Source organism: Centrocercus urophasianus, unplaced genomic scaffold (genome assembly GCF_019232065.1).
Source record: "Centrocercus urophasianus isolate 14NV4802_14NV808 unplaced genomic scaffold, USGS_Curo_1.0 seq_30, whole genome shotgun sequence".
NCBI classification, from domain to species: domain Eukaryota; kingdom Metazoa; phylum Chordata; class Aves; order Galliformes; family Phasianidae; genus Centrocercus; species Centrocercus urophasianus.
In genome coordinates, this window is record NW_024884867.1 from 6360172 (window position 1) to 6375558 (window position 15387).

Sequence of the window (15387 nt, forward strand, 5' to 3'; positions counted from 1 at the left end):
TGAGACCAGTCTCCACCCATGGAGTATGTTTGTGCACCAGCTAGAAGCAAAAGCCTTTCAGCTGCTATTTCATTTGTGCTTCTTGGTATCAGAAACTATGAAATACAGAAGAGGAAGCTGGTGGAAGTGAATGTATATTCTGCTCACCATCCTGCCTTGGCAGCAGAATGATAGCAGCAATGAGCTGCCAGCCCTATTGAGACAGTGATGCTTCTTTAATGGTAAAACCCAAAAGCTTCCATTGGAGGACTTCCTTTAAAATTACAATCCTCACCGAACCACCAGCTTCCCATGTCGCAGGGTCCCATTTCCCTGTAGTCAGGAAGCATAAAGAGAGGGATGGGGATGTAGCTTACAATCTCAAAGCACCACTGTCCCAATTCCTGCAAAAACTCCACAGTTGTCAGCTCACCTCTTGCGTACTTGAGAGAGAGACTGTTTTCCCCTCCAGAGTGCAGAGCTTGTTGGACGGTGCCAGCTGGAATACAATTCTGGGCCTCCCAGCCTACATAGAGGAAAGTAAGAAAGCCAGGAGAGAGCACATACGGCATCGTCAGAACTGGGAAACAAGCTTGAAATTCCTCTACAGCTCTGAAATCTGATGTGTAAGACCAGCACTCGTGAGAACTGATGTGATGGGCCACATCTTTCCTTTGGTGTAAACCCCGAACCGACTTTTGGTGTAGTGCCCTTGGGGTGAAAACAGCTGGTTCTGTAAGAGTCCTGCAGGTCAGCTTTACCTCCAGCTGCGGTTGGGCCCTGAGCTGCAGATGTCAACACAGCTGTCAGTTCCAGCACTTCTAATGGTGTGACTGGGAACGTCGGGCAGCACCACACCACTGCACGGAGGTGTCCGATGGAGACATGAAATGCGTTTTGTGTACAGGAACCCAGAGCGAAGATGCTGTGAGCACGCACTCCTGCGGCCGTGTGCTGGGGGGCCGGGAGCAGCGCTCTGCTCCATCAAAGATCACAGCTCCATACGAGCTTCAGCCTCACCGCCTGCACAGCCGCGGCCCCGGGACAGCAGCAGCCCGGCGCGGGGAAGGGGCGCAGGCAGCGCTGCTCAGGTGCGTGCTGGGATCGAAGGGAGAACGGCGAGAGACCCGCGTGGCCCGCGGATCGCAGTGCTGCCCTCTGGGGAAACTGGCGCGGCGGGCCCTGAGTGCTGAGATATGGAAGCAGTGCGGAGGAAATGCTTCGGTGGCGTTGTGGCAGAAAGGAATGGGGCCCGCCCCTGTGCGCAGTGTGCCGCCGTGCTGACGCGCCGCAGCCGGCCGTGACAGTACGCCGCCTCTCTGCAAGCACGAGGCCGCATTCCGGCCCTGCGCCGCAACCGCTCGTCAGGCAGCGCGGCGCCAAGTCTCGCGAGAACTCATGGCTAAGCCTCGCGGTGAGCCACGGCGCCGAGCCCGCTCCGAGGCCCCTCCTTCCGGCTCCCCCCACCGCCCCCTGACGTCATCGCGTCGGCGGCGTGACCCCGGCGGGGTGAGAGGGCAGAGGTGCGCGAGGCGGAAGCGGCGCTCGGTCTCCGTCGGGCCGGCAGCGCAGCGCGGAGGGTCCCGCGGCGCCGGGCCCATGAGCGTGTCGCTGGTCGTGATCCGCCTGGAGCTGGCCGAGCTCTCCCCGCTGCCCGCCGGCTTCGCCTACAGCGCGGCCGGTGAGTCGGCGCCCCGGGGCCGGGAGCGCCTCGGCGGGGCCAGGGCCGGCGCCGCGGTGCCGCCGATGCCCGCCTCAACGCTTTTTCCTCCCGCGCAGCTCCGGAGATGGCCGCGGAGAGCAGCGGGGCGATCCCGGCCTGCTTGGAAGGGAAGGGCCCCGGCGAGAGGGCGGCCATCCTGCACCAGCATCTGGGCCGCAGGGAGATGACCGACATCATCATCGAGACCATCCGGCCGCGGGCAGGTACCGGCACCGGGCGGGCCGTAAATCGCCCCTGGGTTGAAGGTGGGAATGCGGATGTGCCAACGCTCGTTGCCGCCGGAGGAGATGGGAAGGGTGGGGGTTGCAGAGATCCCTTCTAAGCCCTGAGGTTGTGTCGTTGTGTGGAAGCCGTCCTGGCTGATAGCGGTTCATATTGGATCTCATCTGGAACAGTGGAGTTCTGAGAGTCTGCAGTATTGTGTCAGGCTGTGCTTAGAGAACTGTAGACTTTTCTCGTGTGGTAATTAAAGCTTTTGTTTGGAAAGATGAAGCAAAAGCTGCCATGGAAGCAAGAAAATCTTCAGAGGCTGCGTCGTCTGAGGACAAAAATAAACAGGATGATCAAAACAAAGAGCGTGAGGCTGCTCCAGACTCGCCTTCAAAACAGCTCCCTGACCAGATTTCCTTCTTCAGCGGGAATCCGTCAGTTGAAATCGTTCATGGCATTATGCATCTGTACAAAACAAAGTAAGAATGCTTGACTAATTGTAGCTCTAGTGGGAATGGCGCTGGTGAGTAATGAGGTCATCCAGAAGGGTGAGCTGCTCACCCTGGGGCTGTGGCTCCTGAGCTGGCCGTGCAGGGACAAACAGGAAGGGTGCTGTACACCTGCACTGCCACCAGCCTTGGGGAAAAGCTGGGGCTTGGGCTTGGGTCTTCTGGCTGTGGGCAACACTCCTACAGGCAGCATGTATGCCGAGGAGCTGTGAGAATGTGAGGTGATCGTGGGTTCCTAGCAGTGAAGCTTCTTGAGGGATCCAGAGTTAAGCTGTTATCTCCAGGGTTTTGTCTGCATGCCTAAGGAACTTCTCTGAAGTGGAAGCTTTCATTCTGTATTTCAGGGATTACAGTTCCATGCTCTTCCTTCTAATTGCACGGGAAATTCCATTTTGGGTCGTCTTGAAAGCTATCAGAGACAAAAGGAGCATTTGAAATAGCAGCAACTGTTCCTTGTTAAAGGAACAGTTCTGAGCATCTGTGACTTGCCAGGCTCAGCTGTTTTTTTTGTTTTGTTTTTTTTTTTTAGGGAAGAGCAGATGACCAAATACTCCTGACAAAGCCAATGTTGATTGAAGCTTCCCATTGTAATACTTTGCTGAGGAGTAATAGTTTCATGCGGGTGTTTTAGGTTCCTACCTCAGCCTTTTCCTTCTTAGCATTTACAAATGTGCAAAAGAGGGTTTGGATCAGCAGCAGAGTTATCCTTGTAACTGCAGTTGGTGGAAGTGTGACGTGCAGCTTTGACCTCTCTGGAATGACGTGATGCTGTGTAACTGGTGTCTTGCAGCAAGATGACCTCTCTAAAAGAAGATGTGAGGCGCAGTGCCATGCTGTGTATCCTCACAGTCCCTGCCACCATGACCAGTCACGACCTGATGAAGTTTGTGGCATCTTTCTATGAAGTCATTGAGCACATGAAAATCATCCGAGACTCCACTCCCAACCAGTACATGGTGCTGATAAAGTTTAGCTCCCAGGTAAGAGCTGGAAGTCCCTTTGCCATAGAGGGGACTGCAGTGCCTTATAGGTGCTGTGTAGGAGGGCAGTCCCTTCCTGTTGCCCAGCACTTTCCTGGGGCTACTGACAGGGATTTATCTGGCACCTTGTCCTGTACACAAGCGTGTGTCATGTTCTGTGTCCACTCTTTCTTGTTGGTAGGATATTTAAAACTATTAAGCACGTAAAAACAAACTGCCTCTGCTACCTTCGAGCACATTTGCAGACAGAGTGGTGTTGTGCTTTGCTGAGCAGAAAGAATGCAGCCAGTGGCACTTTATATTTTAATAAACATCTCTGAGGAGTGAGGTGATGGCTTAGCCACTGCCAGTACAGTGTGAGAAGGACAGCTTGCTCCAAAACGGGCAGCCTGGGGATGAGTGGATCACTGGATAACACAGGGTGCTGCTTACAGCTATTCCCCCATTATGTTCTATGTGGGCTCTCACCTGTACCTTCCTTTATGGGGATTTGAGTTTTGGTCAGCTCTTTCCCTAGCTGTGAGTGCTGCATGAGACATTTTCCATGCCTGTTGTGTAGATGCAGCATTTGAATGCAGTCTGTGCCATTTGCAGCGGCTGCGGAGATGTGTTTTGCATTCTGCTGTATAAAATGTGATGGACAAATACCTGGTGTTGAGCAGCCTTGCATCAAAACCACAAAGCCATGGTCAGTTCACCCTGAAATTGCAGTTGCTTCGGAAACTTCCTGAAGCCCCGTTCCCCGGTGACCCCTAACAGCTGTCTCTATATGCAGCAAAAAGAAATCTTGTGTGCCTTTGTGTACCTGGCTCCAGTGGTTAGCAGTAGGGGAGTGTGGTGCTCAGCTCATTTTTTCTCAACCTGCTGTGATCCTTCGCCAGGTGAAAGGGAGGTGGCTGAGTGAAAGTGGGTGACATCTGTTAGATCTGATTTGGGTTCTGCCTCTTTACCTGGTGACTCTTTACCTGGTGGCTCCCGCAGATGGTTTGGAGCACGTCTGAATTGTTCCTGATGCAGTGGATCCTTTCCCACAGTTGAATCGTTCTTTTCCCTGACACAAGTGTCAGTGTCCTGTGCAATGTGATGCTCTGAAGTTTTTGCAAAGAAACCAAATTTGCTTTGCAAATGCGCTGAAATCACTGACAGGAAGCAAAACAGATGCTGAAGGGGAATCTGTCATTCCTGCTGAATACTCAGCTATCAGAGTAACCATCGTTGCTGTCAGCTTTGCTTCCCATCTCCAAGTGGTAGCACTAAAGCCAGTGCCAAGATGCGATGCCTGCTGGCAGGAGCTGGTTCTCTGAAATTTCTCCTCTGTTATGGGACCTGGTGGAGAGAAGAAGCAGGGATACAGCAGATGTCTCCTCCTCCCTGTCTGTGTCAGCTGCGGGCTTTTTCTTTCAACAGCCTCCCCTTGTTTTGTGCACAGGCTGATGCAGATAGCTTTTACATGGCGTGCAATGGTCGGCAGTTCAACTCCATAGAGGAGGATGTTTGCCAGCTCGTGTACGTGGAAAGGGCTGAAGTCTTCAAGTCAGAAGATGTAAGTTTTTATCTTGTTTTCCTTTTTTCTGGACTTCAGAGAGTTCTAACAGGAGTACTTCTTCTGAGCAGAACACTGCAAGAAGTGTTTAACTGTATCAGTTTGAAATCTGTTTCCTGTTCCAGTATTGTTTCTACATGGAAAGGTTTGTTTGGTGATTTCTATAGGCTTCAAGCCTCACCGTTGCAGCACCTCTGACCTAAACCTGCCAGCTGCAGTGATCCAGAAAATGTCATGGGGCTGTGGCAGCTGCAGCAGCCTCCTCACCCTGTGCTCTGATGGGGCTGTGCTCTGCTGAAGGCTGTGGGTTGCTTTTTACCTTGGTAAATTTGTAACCACTGCATAGACTCGCAGGGTTGCTTTGTACTGTACCCTAGTGCTGGTGGTAATGGGAGAGAAGTTTGACTTTCAGTGCAGGTGCTTAATTTATGGTGATTGGAGGGTGCTGAGCAATTTGTCTCTGCTTGTTCTTTTGGAGGGGGCCAGCCTGCCTGTGATGGATCTGACAGAGCTCCCAAAGTGCACGGTGTGCCTCGAGAGGATGGACGAGTCTGTGAATGGGATTCTTACCACTCTGTGTAACCACAGCTTTCACAGCCAGTGTCTGCAGCGGTGGGAGGACACCACGTAAGAGGCTTTTCTTTGTTTCCACATCAAAAACTCTGTTCTGAGTGTGGTGGCTGTATGCTGACAGGACCGGTTTTGCTCATCGCAGTGTGGGGGCAGGAATTACCGCAAGTCTTTTTCTTTTTCTTTCCTGTTAAGAGACTTGCAGGGAGAAATCTCCTAGCCAAAAGTAATTGAACACTGTTTCCCACGGGCCTCACTGCTAAGAGAACAGGGCAGCTGCACAGTAATGCAAATCATTTCCAAGTATTGTAGGTTGAAAGGACTGGTCCTGGTTCCATCTTTTGCATCCCCATAGATGGGATTTCAACGTGCCTGAGCTCCTGACTGGCACCCAGGCTGCTATCAATTGTACACAGCTTAATTTCTCTGGATGCTGTTTGCTGCTTTACTGCGCATCAGGCAGTCGTAGCTACTGCAGCAGAGGGCTCTGTTTTCCTCTGTTACTGGTGCCTGATTCATGGATAGAGAGTGAGGACAATTTTAGCCCTGAGCTGAAATAACAGAACTTCAGTGGGATTAATCAGATTTGTAGCTGTTCGTGTTTATTTGCTGTTTATCCCGTAAATGGAAACCAGTTTAAATTTGAAGCAATGGAGCTTAGCCAACATAGGAGCAAAATCCAAAAGAGCACTTAAAGATCTGATACACAATTTAAGTATGGTCCCAGCCTAAGAAAATGGTAGAAAGAAATCCCTGTCCACTTTGGTTAGGTGCCGTGGAGACTGTAAGTGCCTGAAATGGTATGGGAGGCTTACTGCAATCCAGTTACCTTCCCCCTAGAATATTTCTGTAGCTTTTCCAATGGCTGATGAAAAATACACAGAGTCCTGGCAACAGGATCCAGAGTCTGAGTTACTGCTCCCTCCAGTAGGTCCAGGCACTAGGAACTCAGCAAAGGCTGTTTCTGGTGTTCAGTGTTATCTCTTGCAGCACAGTGGTATTGTTTCAGAAGAAACATAGGGTGCTTGTTATAGATTCTCTTGGGTAGAGTTATAGGGCGTTCCTCCCAGAAGGGCTAAGCCTGGATCCATTGGGTTGGGGTGAAATTGAAGCACAAGTGTTCACCTCCTTAGGAATGTTTCAGTGCTAAGCAGTGCTGTAAAGTGTGTGCACCTCTGTCTGCAGTTACCTTCCACAACAGCGTGCAGCTGCTGCATAAAGCTGCAGATAATGGAAAATATCCAGGAAATAAAGTGTCAACAGGAAGTCAAGTTTGTTTCTGGTACGATTGAACTGCCTTCATTTAATGAGAAAGCTTTGGAAGAACCCTGCTAGGGATTGGATATTGCTCTGTGCGTGCCACTGCATCGAGCACCGACCCTGTTCTTGCCTTCTCTGCTGTCCTTGAAGACTAAGGTGCTTGTTATGATCAGAGTCTCAACTGAAAATGTTGTCCATTGGCAACAGTCTGGAGGAGCAGTGTTTGCACAAAGTGCTTTTGCAGTGTTTATGGCTGAGGGGTGTTTTTTGAACTCAGCTGTGGCTCTTCTGCTTGCTGGCAGAAGCTGAGGTCACTGCCAGCTGTGCTGACACTTCTGGTTGCAGATGTTCTCTACACCTGGACTGCAGCAAAACCAGGTAAAACTGGGACTATTGAAGTAGCTCTGGAAGATCTGTTATTTCTTCTGTTACTCGCTGGCTGAACAAAATAGCCTTGTGGGGAGTGGAAGCAAGTTCAGGAGGGTACATGGGAGCTGTAAGATACGTGCACACAGGGAGCATCCCACAGCACAAGGCATTCACTTTGAGCTCTTTGGCTCGGTTTTTAATTACCCTGATATTAAGATGAAGCTCTGTGTGTCTGATCTTGGTGCTTATTGCCCTCTAGGTGTCCTGTCTGCAGATACTGCCAAACGCCAGAGCCAGTGGAAGAGAACAAATGTTTTGAGTGTGGAGTTCAAGAAGTAAGTAGGTGGGTGGATGGTGAGTGAGATCTAGACTAGATCTGACTGCATAGCTGCTCTAGTTGCTTTTGAGGTTAATTCTGTGGCTGCTCTCAGGTTGTTTTTACCCGTCAGTGGTGTATCTGCTTTCCTTTTGAGTTGGAATTGGTTCTTGGAAGGGATGTTACCTGCCGGGTTTCCTGCCCTGACAAATGTTTCCATTTCTTAGAAAGCATCAGTGCATCAGCTGATCAGTGCATGTGACAGCAGGAGGCTGAAGTAACACGATGCTGCCTTCTGGTCTGCGCTCTTTGGCGCGTGCTTTGGTGCTCCTGTCAAGTTGCCACGTTCATTAATCAAAGCCCTTCTTCCATCTCTGCTTGTGCTAGTCTGTCAAGGTGCCTGGCATCTGCAAGCTTGTAATTGGCAAGGATGGGCAAGTACTTCCTTCTCTTTGCTATTCCAGCTGAGCAAAGCTTCCTGAAGGGGAGGAGAATGCAGCTCCCTCTGTGAGGAAGCGACTGGCCGTGTGCAGCATCTGGAGCCCGTTGGTTTCAGACGGTGTTTTCTCAAGCAGTGATGCTGCTGTGTGATACTGCTGTTTGACATTCCTGCATGGACAGAGCTTTGTCTTTCTTTTGACAGAACCTCTGGATCTGTTTGATCTGTGGGCACATAGGCTGTGGTCGGTATGTGAGTCGCCATGCCTACAAGCACTTTGAGGAGACCCAGCACACCTATGCAATGCAGTTGACCAACCACAGAGTCTGGGATTATGCTGGAGGTAAGCACTCTTGTTTGTACAACAGCTTTTGGTTGTTAAGAGTATTTGTGATGGTTTTCTTGCAGTTTGCATCTATCCCAAAACCTTGGGAACATCCATCTCCTCTCTAATCGTAGTTTTTGTGGGTCTGTAGCATATGAGAGGTTCCATGATGAATTGCAGTGGTCCTGTATCCTGTGTGGAATGTGTTTGTTGTTCCCTTTCCATCAATTTGCCCCGAGGTACGAGAGCAGGCTGTTGTAATAAATATCCTGTAAGGTGCCTATGCAAAGTCTGTTAAATAACAAATACATCTGTTGTTGGCTTTCTGCCTTGCTAATACGCTGTTGCAGCAGTCTGCATGGTTAATTGTGCTGCATAAAGTATTTCCACTGGTGTCAACCTGGGTGTTCTTAAGCAAAAACTCCCTTTGGTTGAATTTTCTCTCTTCAGATAACTACGTCCACCGACTGGTTGCAAGTAAAACTGATGGGAAGATAGTTCAGTATGAGTGCGAGGGAGATATGTGTCAGGAAGAGAAAATTGATGCCTTACAATTAGAGGTAAATATTTTGGGTTGTTGAACTCTGCTTTGTGCCGCTTGTGGAAATGTTTCAAATCAGATATGACTACAAGAAAGTGACATCAGCTTATGCAGCAGACCTGCTCCCTGCGTGTAGGCAATCATCTCCAGGCAGAAACAAGATATCTTTACTACTTTTTTTTTTAAAATCTCCTCTTGGCTCTGCAGAGCCAATGCAGCTGACAGTAAGCTGGCTGCAGTTTCCTCCTGTGTTCACCAGTAGACTCATGATTAGCTGGTTGTGCTGCTACAGGCATTGAGGTCATTTGAAAGAGAAATGGGCCCGAATGTCCTGATGCGCTTGGCAGACCCTTCCTAAAGCACCTGTGACTTGACTTAAAGCCTGGGATGGGTATGGAACTGTAATCTTGAGTAATTTTATTTGTGAGCTGAGCAAGGATGTAGGAATCCATAGCTGTGTGCTTCCTTTGGCTATCAAGGAAAGCTGAGAAGCTTGTCTGACACCAGCCCTGTTCTGCTCCCTTCCCTTCAACAGTGATTTTTTTTTAATGGCTGTTGGCCATCTTCTCCCACTCTAACAAGAAGGGTAAAAGAAAGCCTCACACAAGTTTTCCCTCACCAGTGATCTATTTTAAAGGAAGAGCAACTCAAATTACTGTATATACAGATAGACTGCAGCGTGACTTCAGCCGCATTAGACACAAGGATGTCTGTAGAAGAGAAGCCCGTAGAGACCAGACTTTGTAAGCATACTGCTCAAATAAATATTTGTTTACTTGTTCCATGAATTTTTCAGTGTAATGTTTGGATGTGAAAACATCTATTTTTAACCCTTTTTGCCAAGAGGTCAGTGCTTAAAGCATGTAAAAGATCTCTCTGTCTGGCTTATGAGATCTAAATGTTTGCAGAGAGAATGAATTTGGCAGCGTGTTTTGGCTCTCTGATATTACTTAGTGTGTTCAGGGCTTCTTGCACATGTTTAATTCCACGGCAAACTCCTAATGTGCTGCTGCTGAGCTTGATGGTAAGAAATGATCGCGTTTTCCAACCTTCTCATAACTCATCTGCAGAACCAGGAGTGAAAAGGGGGGGTGTAAGGCATGCATCCATGTTCAAATGGCAATGTAACGTTGGAATGGGCCGTAGTTACTGGGGAGCAGGAACTGTAGGGCTCTGTGCAGCTGGGGGTGCTTTGTCAAAGGCTTTCTTAGAGTGAAGCTAGACGTGTTCATTTACTCTCCTCTCTTGGGCTTTGGGGTGTAAATGGGGAACTCCCATTTGGGACCCTTGGGGTTTTAAGCTCTCGACAGAGATTATTGGTGCTTTTTTTTCCTGTGGCACGTAAGATTTGGGGCCTTGTTAATATAACAAAAAAAATCTGTTTCTGTTAAAAGTGCATGGCACAATGGTGGAACTCTGACTCAATCCTTGCCGTTGTGCTCTAAAGGCTTTACTTGCTTTCAGAAAATTGAGGGGTTTGATTCTGAAATCCAATTGGTGCAACGTATCTGCTGGGTCTGCAGTTTGCACATATGTTCAGATTGCCCTCTATGCTTAATTTCATTTGATTAAATTGATTTTCATATTGGAGCCCTTTGGGCTCCTTAATCAGCATAGCTACCCTTACGGAAAAGCTGACTGTTCTGTGTGTATCTTCTGTGTTTACAGTACTCATATTTGCTAACAAGCCAGCTGGAATCACAGAGAATCTATTGGGAAAACAAGATTGTCCGAATAGAAAAGGATACAGCTGAAGAGGTGAGCTCTGCTCTCTCTGAGCATGTGTGGAACGCTGCTGGCATGGGGCCCTGCACACTGTTTAATGGGAGACAGAGCTGCTTGCTCTCACACAGCCCGAGTGCTGCGTGACGTGACCTCGCGTAGCCTGTTTCCCTACCAGCTGAGAAAATTGGCTCCGAGTCGTATTCCTTATCTGGATGCTCAGATCTAGCAATTTGCTGCTCAGTGGTGCAGAAGCAGGTAGATTGCCACTTAGATTTAAAGTTGATTTAAATGTGCTGCTCGGGAAACTGCAGCAGTGCTGAAAACGAGTCTGTGCTGCTGCAGGATCCCTGCTTGCTGATGCCATCACTCACCCTGGCGCGCTTCTCTAGGGAAGGTTAGCATTAGCAGAGACAGTATGACTTTAATTTGCTCGGCTGTCTTTCTACTCCAAATGCATATTGATTTGCCCTTTCTTTGTGATCCCCTGCCTCTCCTCATCACCCATTGGGAAAAGTTCAGAGTCTCCTCCTATAAAGCATTCTGTAGGCAGGACTGCTTCAAAATGTCACGAGCAAAAATCCAGAGAGAATATTTTAATGCTTTTCACTCTGTGTAGATCCTTCCAACTAGGTTTAAAGTGAGTTGGGATTTGTGGCCGAGTCCTTATTTGAACTTTCTGCGTGACTTCTAATTAACCATGTAGTATCTGCAGTGAAACAATATCCTAAATGCGTAAGTTATGACCATTGAAATAGCGATCATTGACCTTGGTCTGAAGAGCTGTCCCAGAAATCTGATGGATTTCTTGAGAAAAGGAAAAGCTGTAGGAAAAATTGTCTTGTGTGTGACCAGGAAACGTGATCCACAAAGCAGCTGTGAAGTGAAACGTCTATATTATACATATGGAATGTGGTTTCGTGTTTAAAGATCCTTACAGTTCTATTCATGGCACTCAAGGCATGCAGGTCTTGTCTGGATCAGTGCCACAATGCAGTGTATTCCATTATCAGTGCTCATGCTACTTCCCCAAATTAACCATCAGCTGCATAAACACTCGATGATTAAGGCCGGAAGGCTTAAAACCTGTTCTGCATTGACTGGCATCACTGAAGACTGCATGTGTGCTGACACTGACATTTATCCAGTTTGATCCTCCAGGAAAGCATTTTTCCTTCATATTCCCATCTCCAGTATGTGCAAGTGTACTTTTGACATTAACAGAGGGGAAGCTGCATTTCCGGCTATAAATCTCCTTCAAGCCTTATCTGAGAAGTTTAGATGTGTTCTGTGTGGTGCCTGGAGAGTGGGAGGGTGGTTCTCTTCAGCAGCAGCAATCTCTAGTTTTGAAGTAGAGGAGAGGAAGCAAACGTACGTGTGTTTCTATTTGCGTGGTGCGTGAGCAGGGTATTGGTGTCAGTAGGTCACTGTCTTACGGCAGCACGCTGCTGAGTCAGTGCTGAGTGGAGCAGCGGGTTCATTTTCAGACTTTGCCCATATTTATTTGAGGTTTCCTTTAAAATGAGCGAGAGCTCAGCCTTGTGAAACTCTCACGTGGAAACTCAAGTTTACTGACAGAACATCTGAGAGAATGGATATATCAGTGCTTCATTAAGATGAGAATCTGGTATCGCTTCTCTTTTTTCCTCTCTTTTTGTTTCCTTATGAATGGCACAGGTTTGCAGATGCAGTTCCTGTTCTGTATGAGCAGCTTCCACGGCAACGTGGTTCCTTGTTGGCGTACTGCAAGGCGTAATGCAGAGGGTCTTAAACAAAATTAAACTTTCTGGTCTCCAAACTTTTGCTTACCTGGATACAATAATTGGTCAAAGTCTAGAAAGCGCAGCAGAAAAATGAATGTCATAATGAAAGTGCACAGGACTTTGATCTGTTTGAAATGCCTGTGTGTTTGTTTTTACAGATTAACAACATGAAGACCAAATTTAAAGAGACCATTGAGAAGTGTGACAGTCTGGAACAGAGGCTGAATGACTTGCTCAAAGAAAAGCAGTCTGTCGAAAGGAAGTGGGTACTGCTGCCAGGTTTAGTTCCATGCAGCCATTAACGCTCTGCTTGCTGACATCTAAAAAGAAAAAGTCTTGCTATTCCTGGGTGACTTTGAACTATTTAAACTGCTGCTTTTTTTAATAAAAAGCTGTAATTTCTGTAGGTGTTCACACACTGGAAGTGCCCAGTGAGTGGAACGCAGGTTTGGGACCCGTAGCTCTTTCAACACGGTCTGCATATTTAGCATTCAGCAATCCTTCCTCTGCCTGTTCAGAAGCAGATGCCAGTCTGTTCTGCAATTGGCAGATATGTCCAGAGAGAAGAAAGGCAGCCCCACAGAGGCGACTCACCCAGCACAGAGAAAAACGTAGATGTTAGGAAGTGTCAATTAAAGGACATCAGGCACGGGCATGAGGATCAGTGCGTTCCAGCTCCCTAGGTGGGACTGTGCGGTCTGTTCTTCCCAGCCCACCAGGGCCCAAGCTAAGATCTGAGTGGCCTTGGGGGCGGAGACAGCTGGGGAGACAATTTCCCTAAAGGCTGGAAATAAAAGGGCTGCAGTAATGTTTGATGTAGGTGTAATAGACTGCTTTCCTGACTTGTGCTCCTCTTTGTAAGGTGTTCTCAGCTGAATAACAAAGTGGCGAAGCTTTCCAATGAGCTGAAGGAGGAGCAAGAACTGAATAAGTGTTTGCGAGCAAATCAAGCCTTGCTTCAGAACAAGCTGAAGGAAGAGGAGAGAGTGTTAAAGGAAACCTGTGAGCAGAAGGACCTGCAAATCTCAGAGATCCAGGAGCAGTTGCGAGATGTCATGTTCTACCTAGAGACGCAACAGAAAATCAATCACCTCCCAGCTGAGACCCGGCAAGAGATTCAGGAAGGACAAATCAACATTGCAGTGGCTTCTTCTGACAGCTCCTCCACGGGGAGCACGGGCAAGCCTTCTTCCAGGAGAGGCCGTGGCAAGAGGGGTAAATGAAGATCGGAGTGCTGCTCCCATGCTGAATCTGGCCATGCTCGTGGTAGGCCAGGCCCAGCCCTCAGACTCCAGCTGGGAATGCCTAGTTCAGTAAAGCTCAGCTAGAAATTGTCTTCAGAGCTTCTCATAAAACTGGCTGCCAGTCACTGGAGGTGTCTGTGGTATTTAAAAGCATTTCACTGCACTGTTTAGCTATTTTTAGGCAGACCTTAATGACCGTTTTGCCTTTCTACCTTTTTAAAGCCACTCCTGTCATGCGTTTGACTTCCTTCTTGGCGAGTTTTCTGGGGTCGGTGGGTGTACACATGTTGAACATTGCATTTCCGAAGGGGATACTTGGAATAGGCTATGCACAGTGTGTGAGACTTCTTGAGTTCTTTTCCCATTTCTGGATTGAAAGTATTCTCAATTAATATTTTTTTATTTAAGAAACAGTAAATTAAATTATATCTTTTTGTGTGTGCAGTCCAGGCACTGTACAGCAGTGCAGGAGTGGGACTGTGTGGGAGGTGTGGAGAATAAACCATCTTGGTGGTGTTAGACGCTAAATGAGTCCTCCAGGCTTGTAATCTAGGATATTAAACACTTGAAGGGACTTTATCACCATCCGTTCCTTGGTTTTAGAGAGAGCCTTTGGAAGGACAGTGCTTACTGCCTTTGAGAAAGTGTAAGATGGCCCTTTATTCTGGGAAATGTTTAACATGGCAACTCCATGGGCATTTCTACAAATCAGATGCAGCCATCTTTGTGAAGATGGATGCACATTGTGTGTTAATGGCTGCCAGAGTGCTGTGATCCTCCTGGACTGGGTGTGTGTGCATTATTCCCTCTTAGCTTCAGTAGGATTACATTGGCATTGGTTGCAGTGCTGTCCTCGGAGCGAGGTGGCAATGACCAACGCAGTGTTATTGAAACCTCACTTCCTTTGTGCCTGCAGCCAGCCTTAGTGCTGCCCACCTGCCCTGCCAGCAGACCCTCACTGCTGGATGCAGCTGTTGTATCCAGTTACTGTGATGGCTCAGCGCTGCATCTTCTGCTCTGGAGCATTGCTCTGCCCAAAACTTTGGCTGGCAAAACTTTTGTGTTATTGGCACAAAAAGTAAGCCAACCCCCTAAGGGAAATCTGTGGACAAATCTGTTATTTTTCTTTTTAAAATTCCACTTAGAATATATACCAGACTGGACGCTGGGGTGGGGACAGTTTTACCATGGTTGGAGATGTGACTGTCCTGGTTGCTGTGTTGTGCTCAGCAGTCTGTTTCAGCACTAATCCCTTGTTAAAAGCAGCTGAGGGAGTCATGCTGTTGTCCTTTCAGACCATAGTATGATCTCTTTCTGTTGTTAGAACTGCAGCAGCCTTGATCTTAGCCTGTAACACTGAAAATCAAGATCTGACTTGCTAGTCTAAACTGGAACAAAGAAGGAAGGCACCTAGTCCTGGAAGTTGTTCTTCTTGGCCAGGCAGAAAGAACGAGTTACAATAAATAGAATGACTCTCAGAAGGTGAGTCTTTATAATCTGCTTCCTGACTTTATTGACTGGAAGTGTTAGGCTTCCTCGCTTTGAAATACACAGCGCTCGTTAGTGCACTCATTGCATCCACTGCTTTGGTTTGAAGATCTGCCCCAACCATCTGGAACTCTGACCTTTTCTAACTTTGTAGCATGAATGTACACTAACTCTTTTCTAGTGTGTGGATTGTACAACCAGGCCTCTGCCTTCTGTAAATTATTCTAAGGACTTAGATATGTACAACACAGCTTGCTCTCCTACAGAAACTATTTTATTTAAGATATATTTTTACACCATCTCAAGATCCTCCAACCCTTTGCTGAAAGCTTGCCTTGTGTAGAACACTGAGATGCTGTACTGTATCTTGGAATTCGTTTTCAAGAGATGTGATTGACAATTAAAA

At 47.9% G+C, this 15387-nt stretch overlaps 1 protein-coding gene across 1 annotated transcript; it reads left to right on the forward strand.

The window, feature by feature from the left end:
* Positions 1-1578: 1578 nt before the first annotated feature.
* Positions 1579-15387, forward strand: LOC122165716 (BRCA1 associated protein). Its single transcript, XM_042828989.1, has 12 exons — positions 1579-1660; positions 1759-1905; positions 2190-2391; positions 3212-3401; positions 4831-4944; positions 5423-5571; positions 7403-7478; positions 8103-8241; positions 8674-8783; positions 10433-10522; positions 12408-12511; positions 13112-15387. Exons 1-12 carry the CDS (start codon positions 1579-1581, stop codon positions 13470-13472), a joined length of 1764 nt encoding a protein of 587 aa, XP_042684923.1. The 3' UTR covers positions 13473-15387.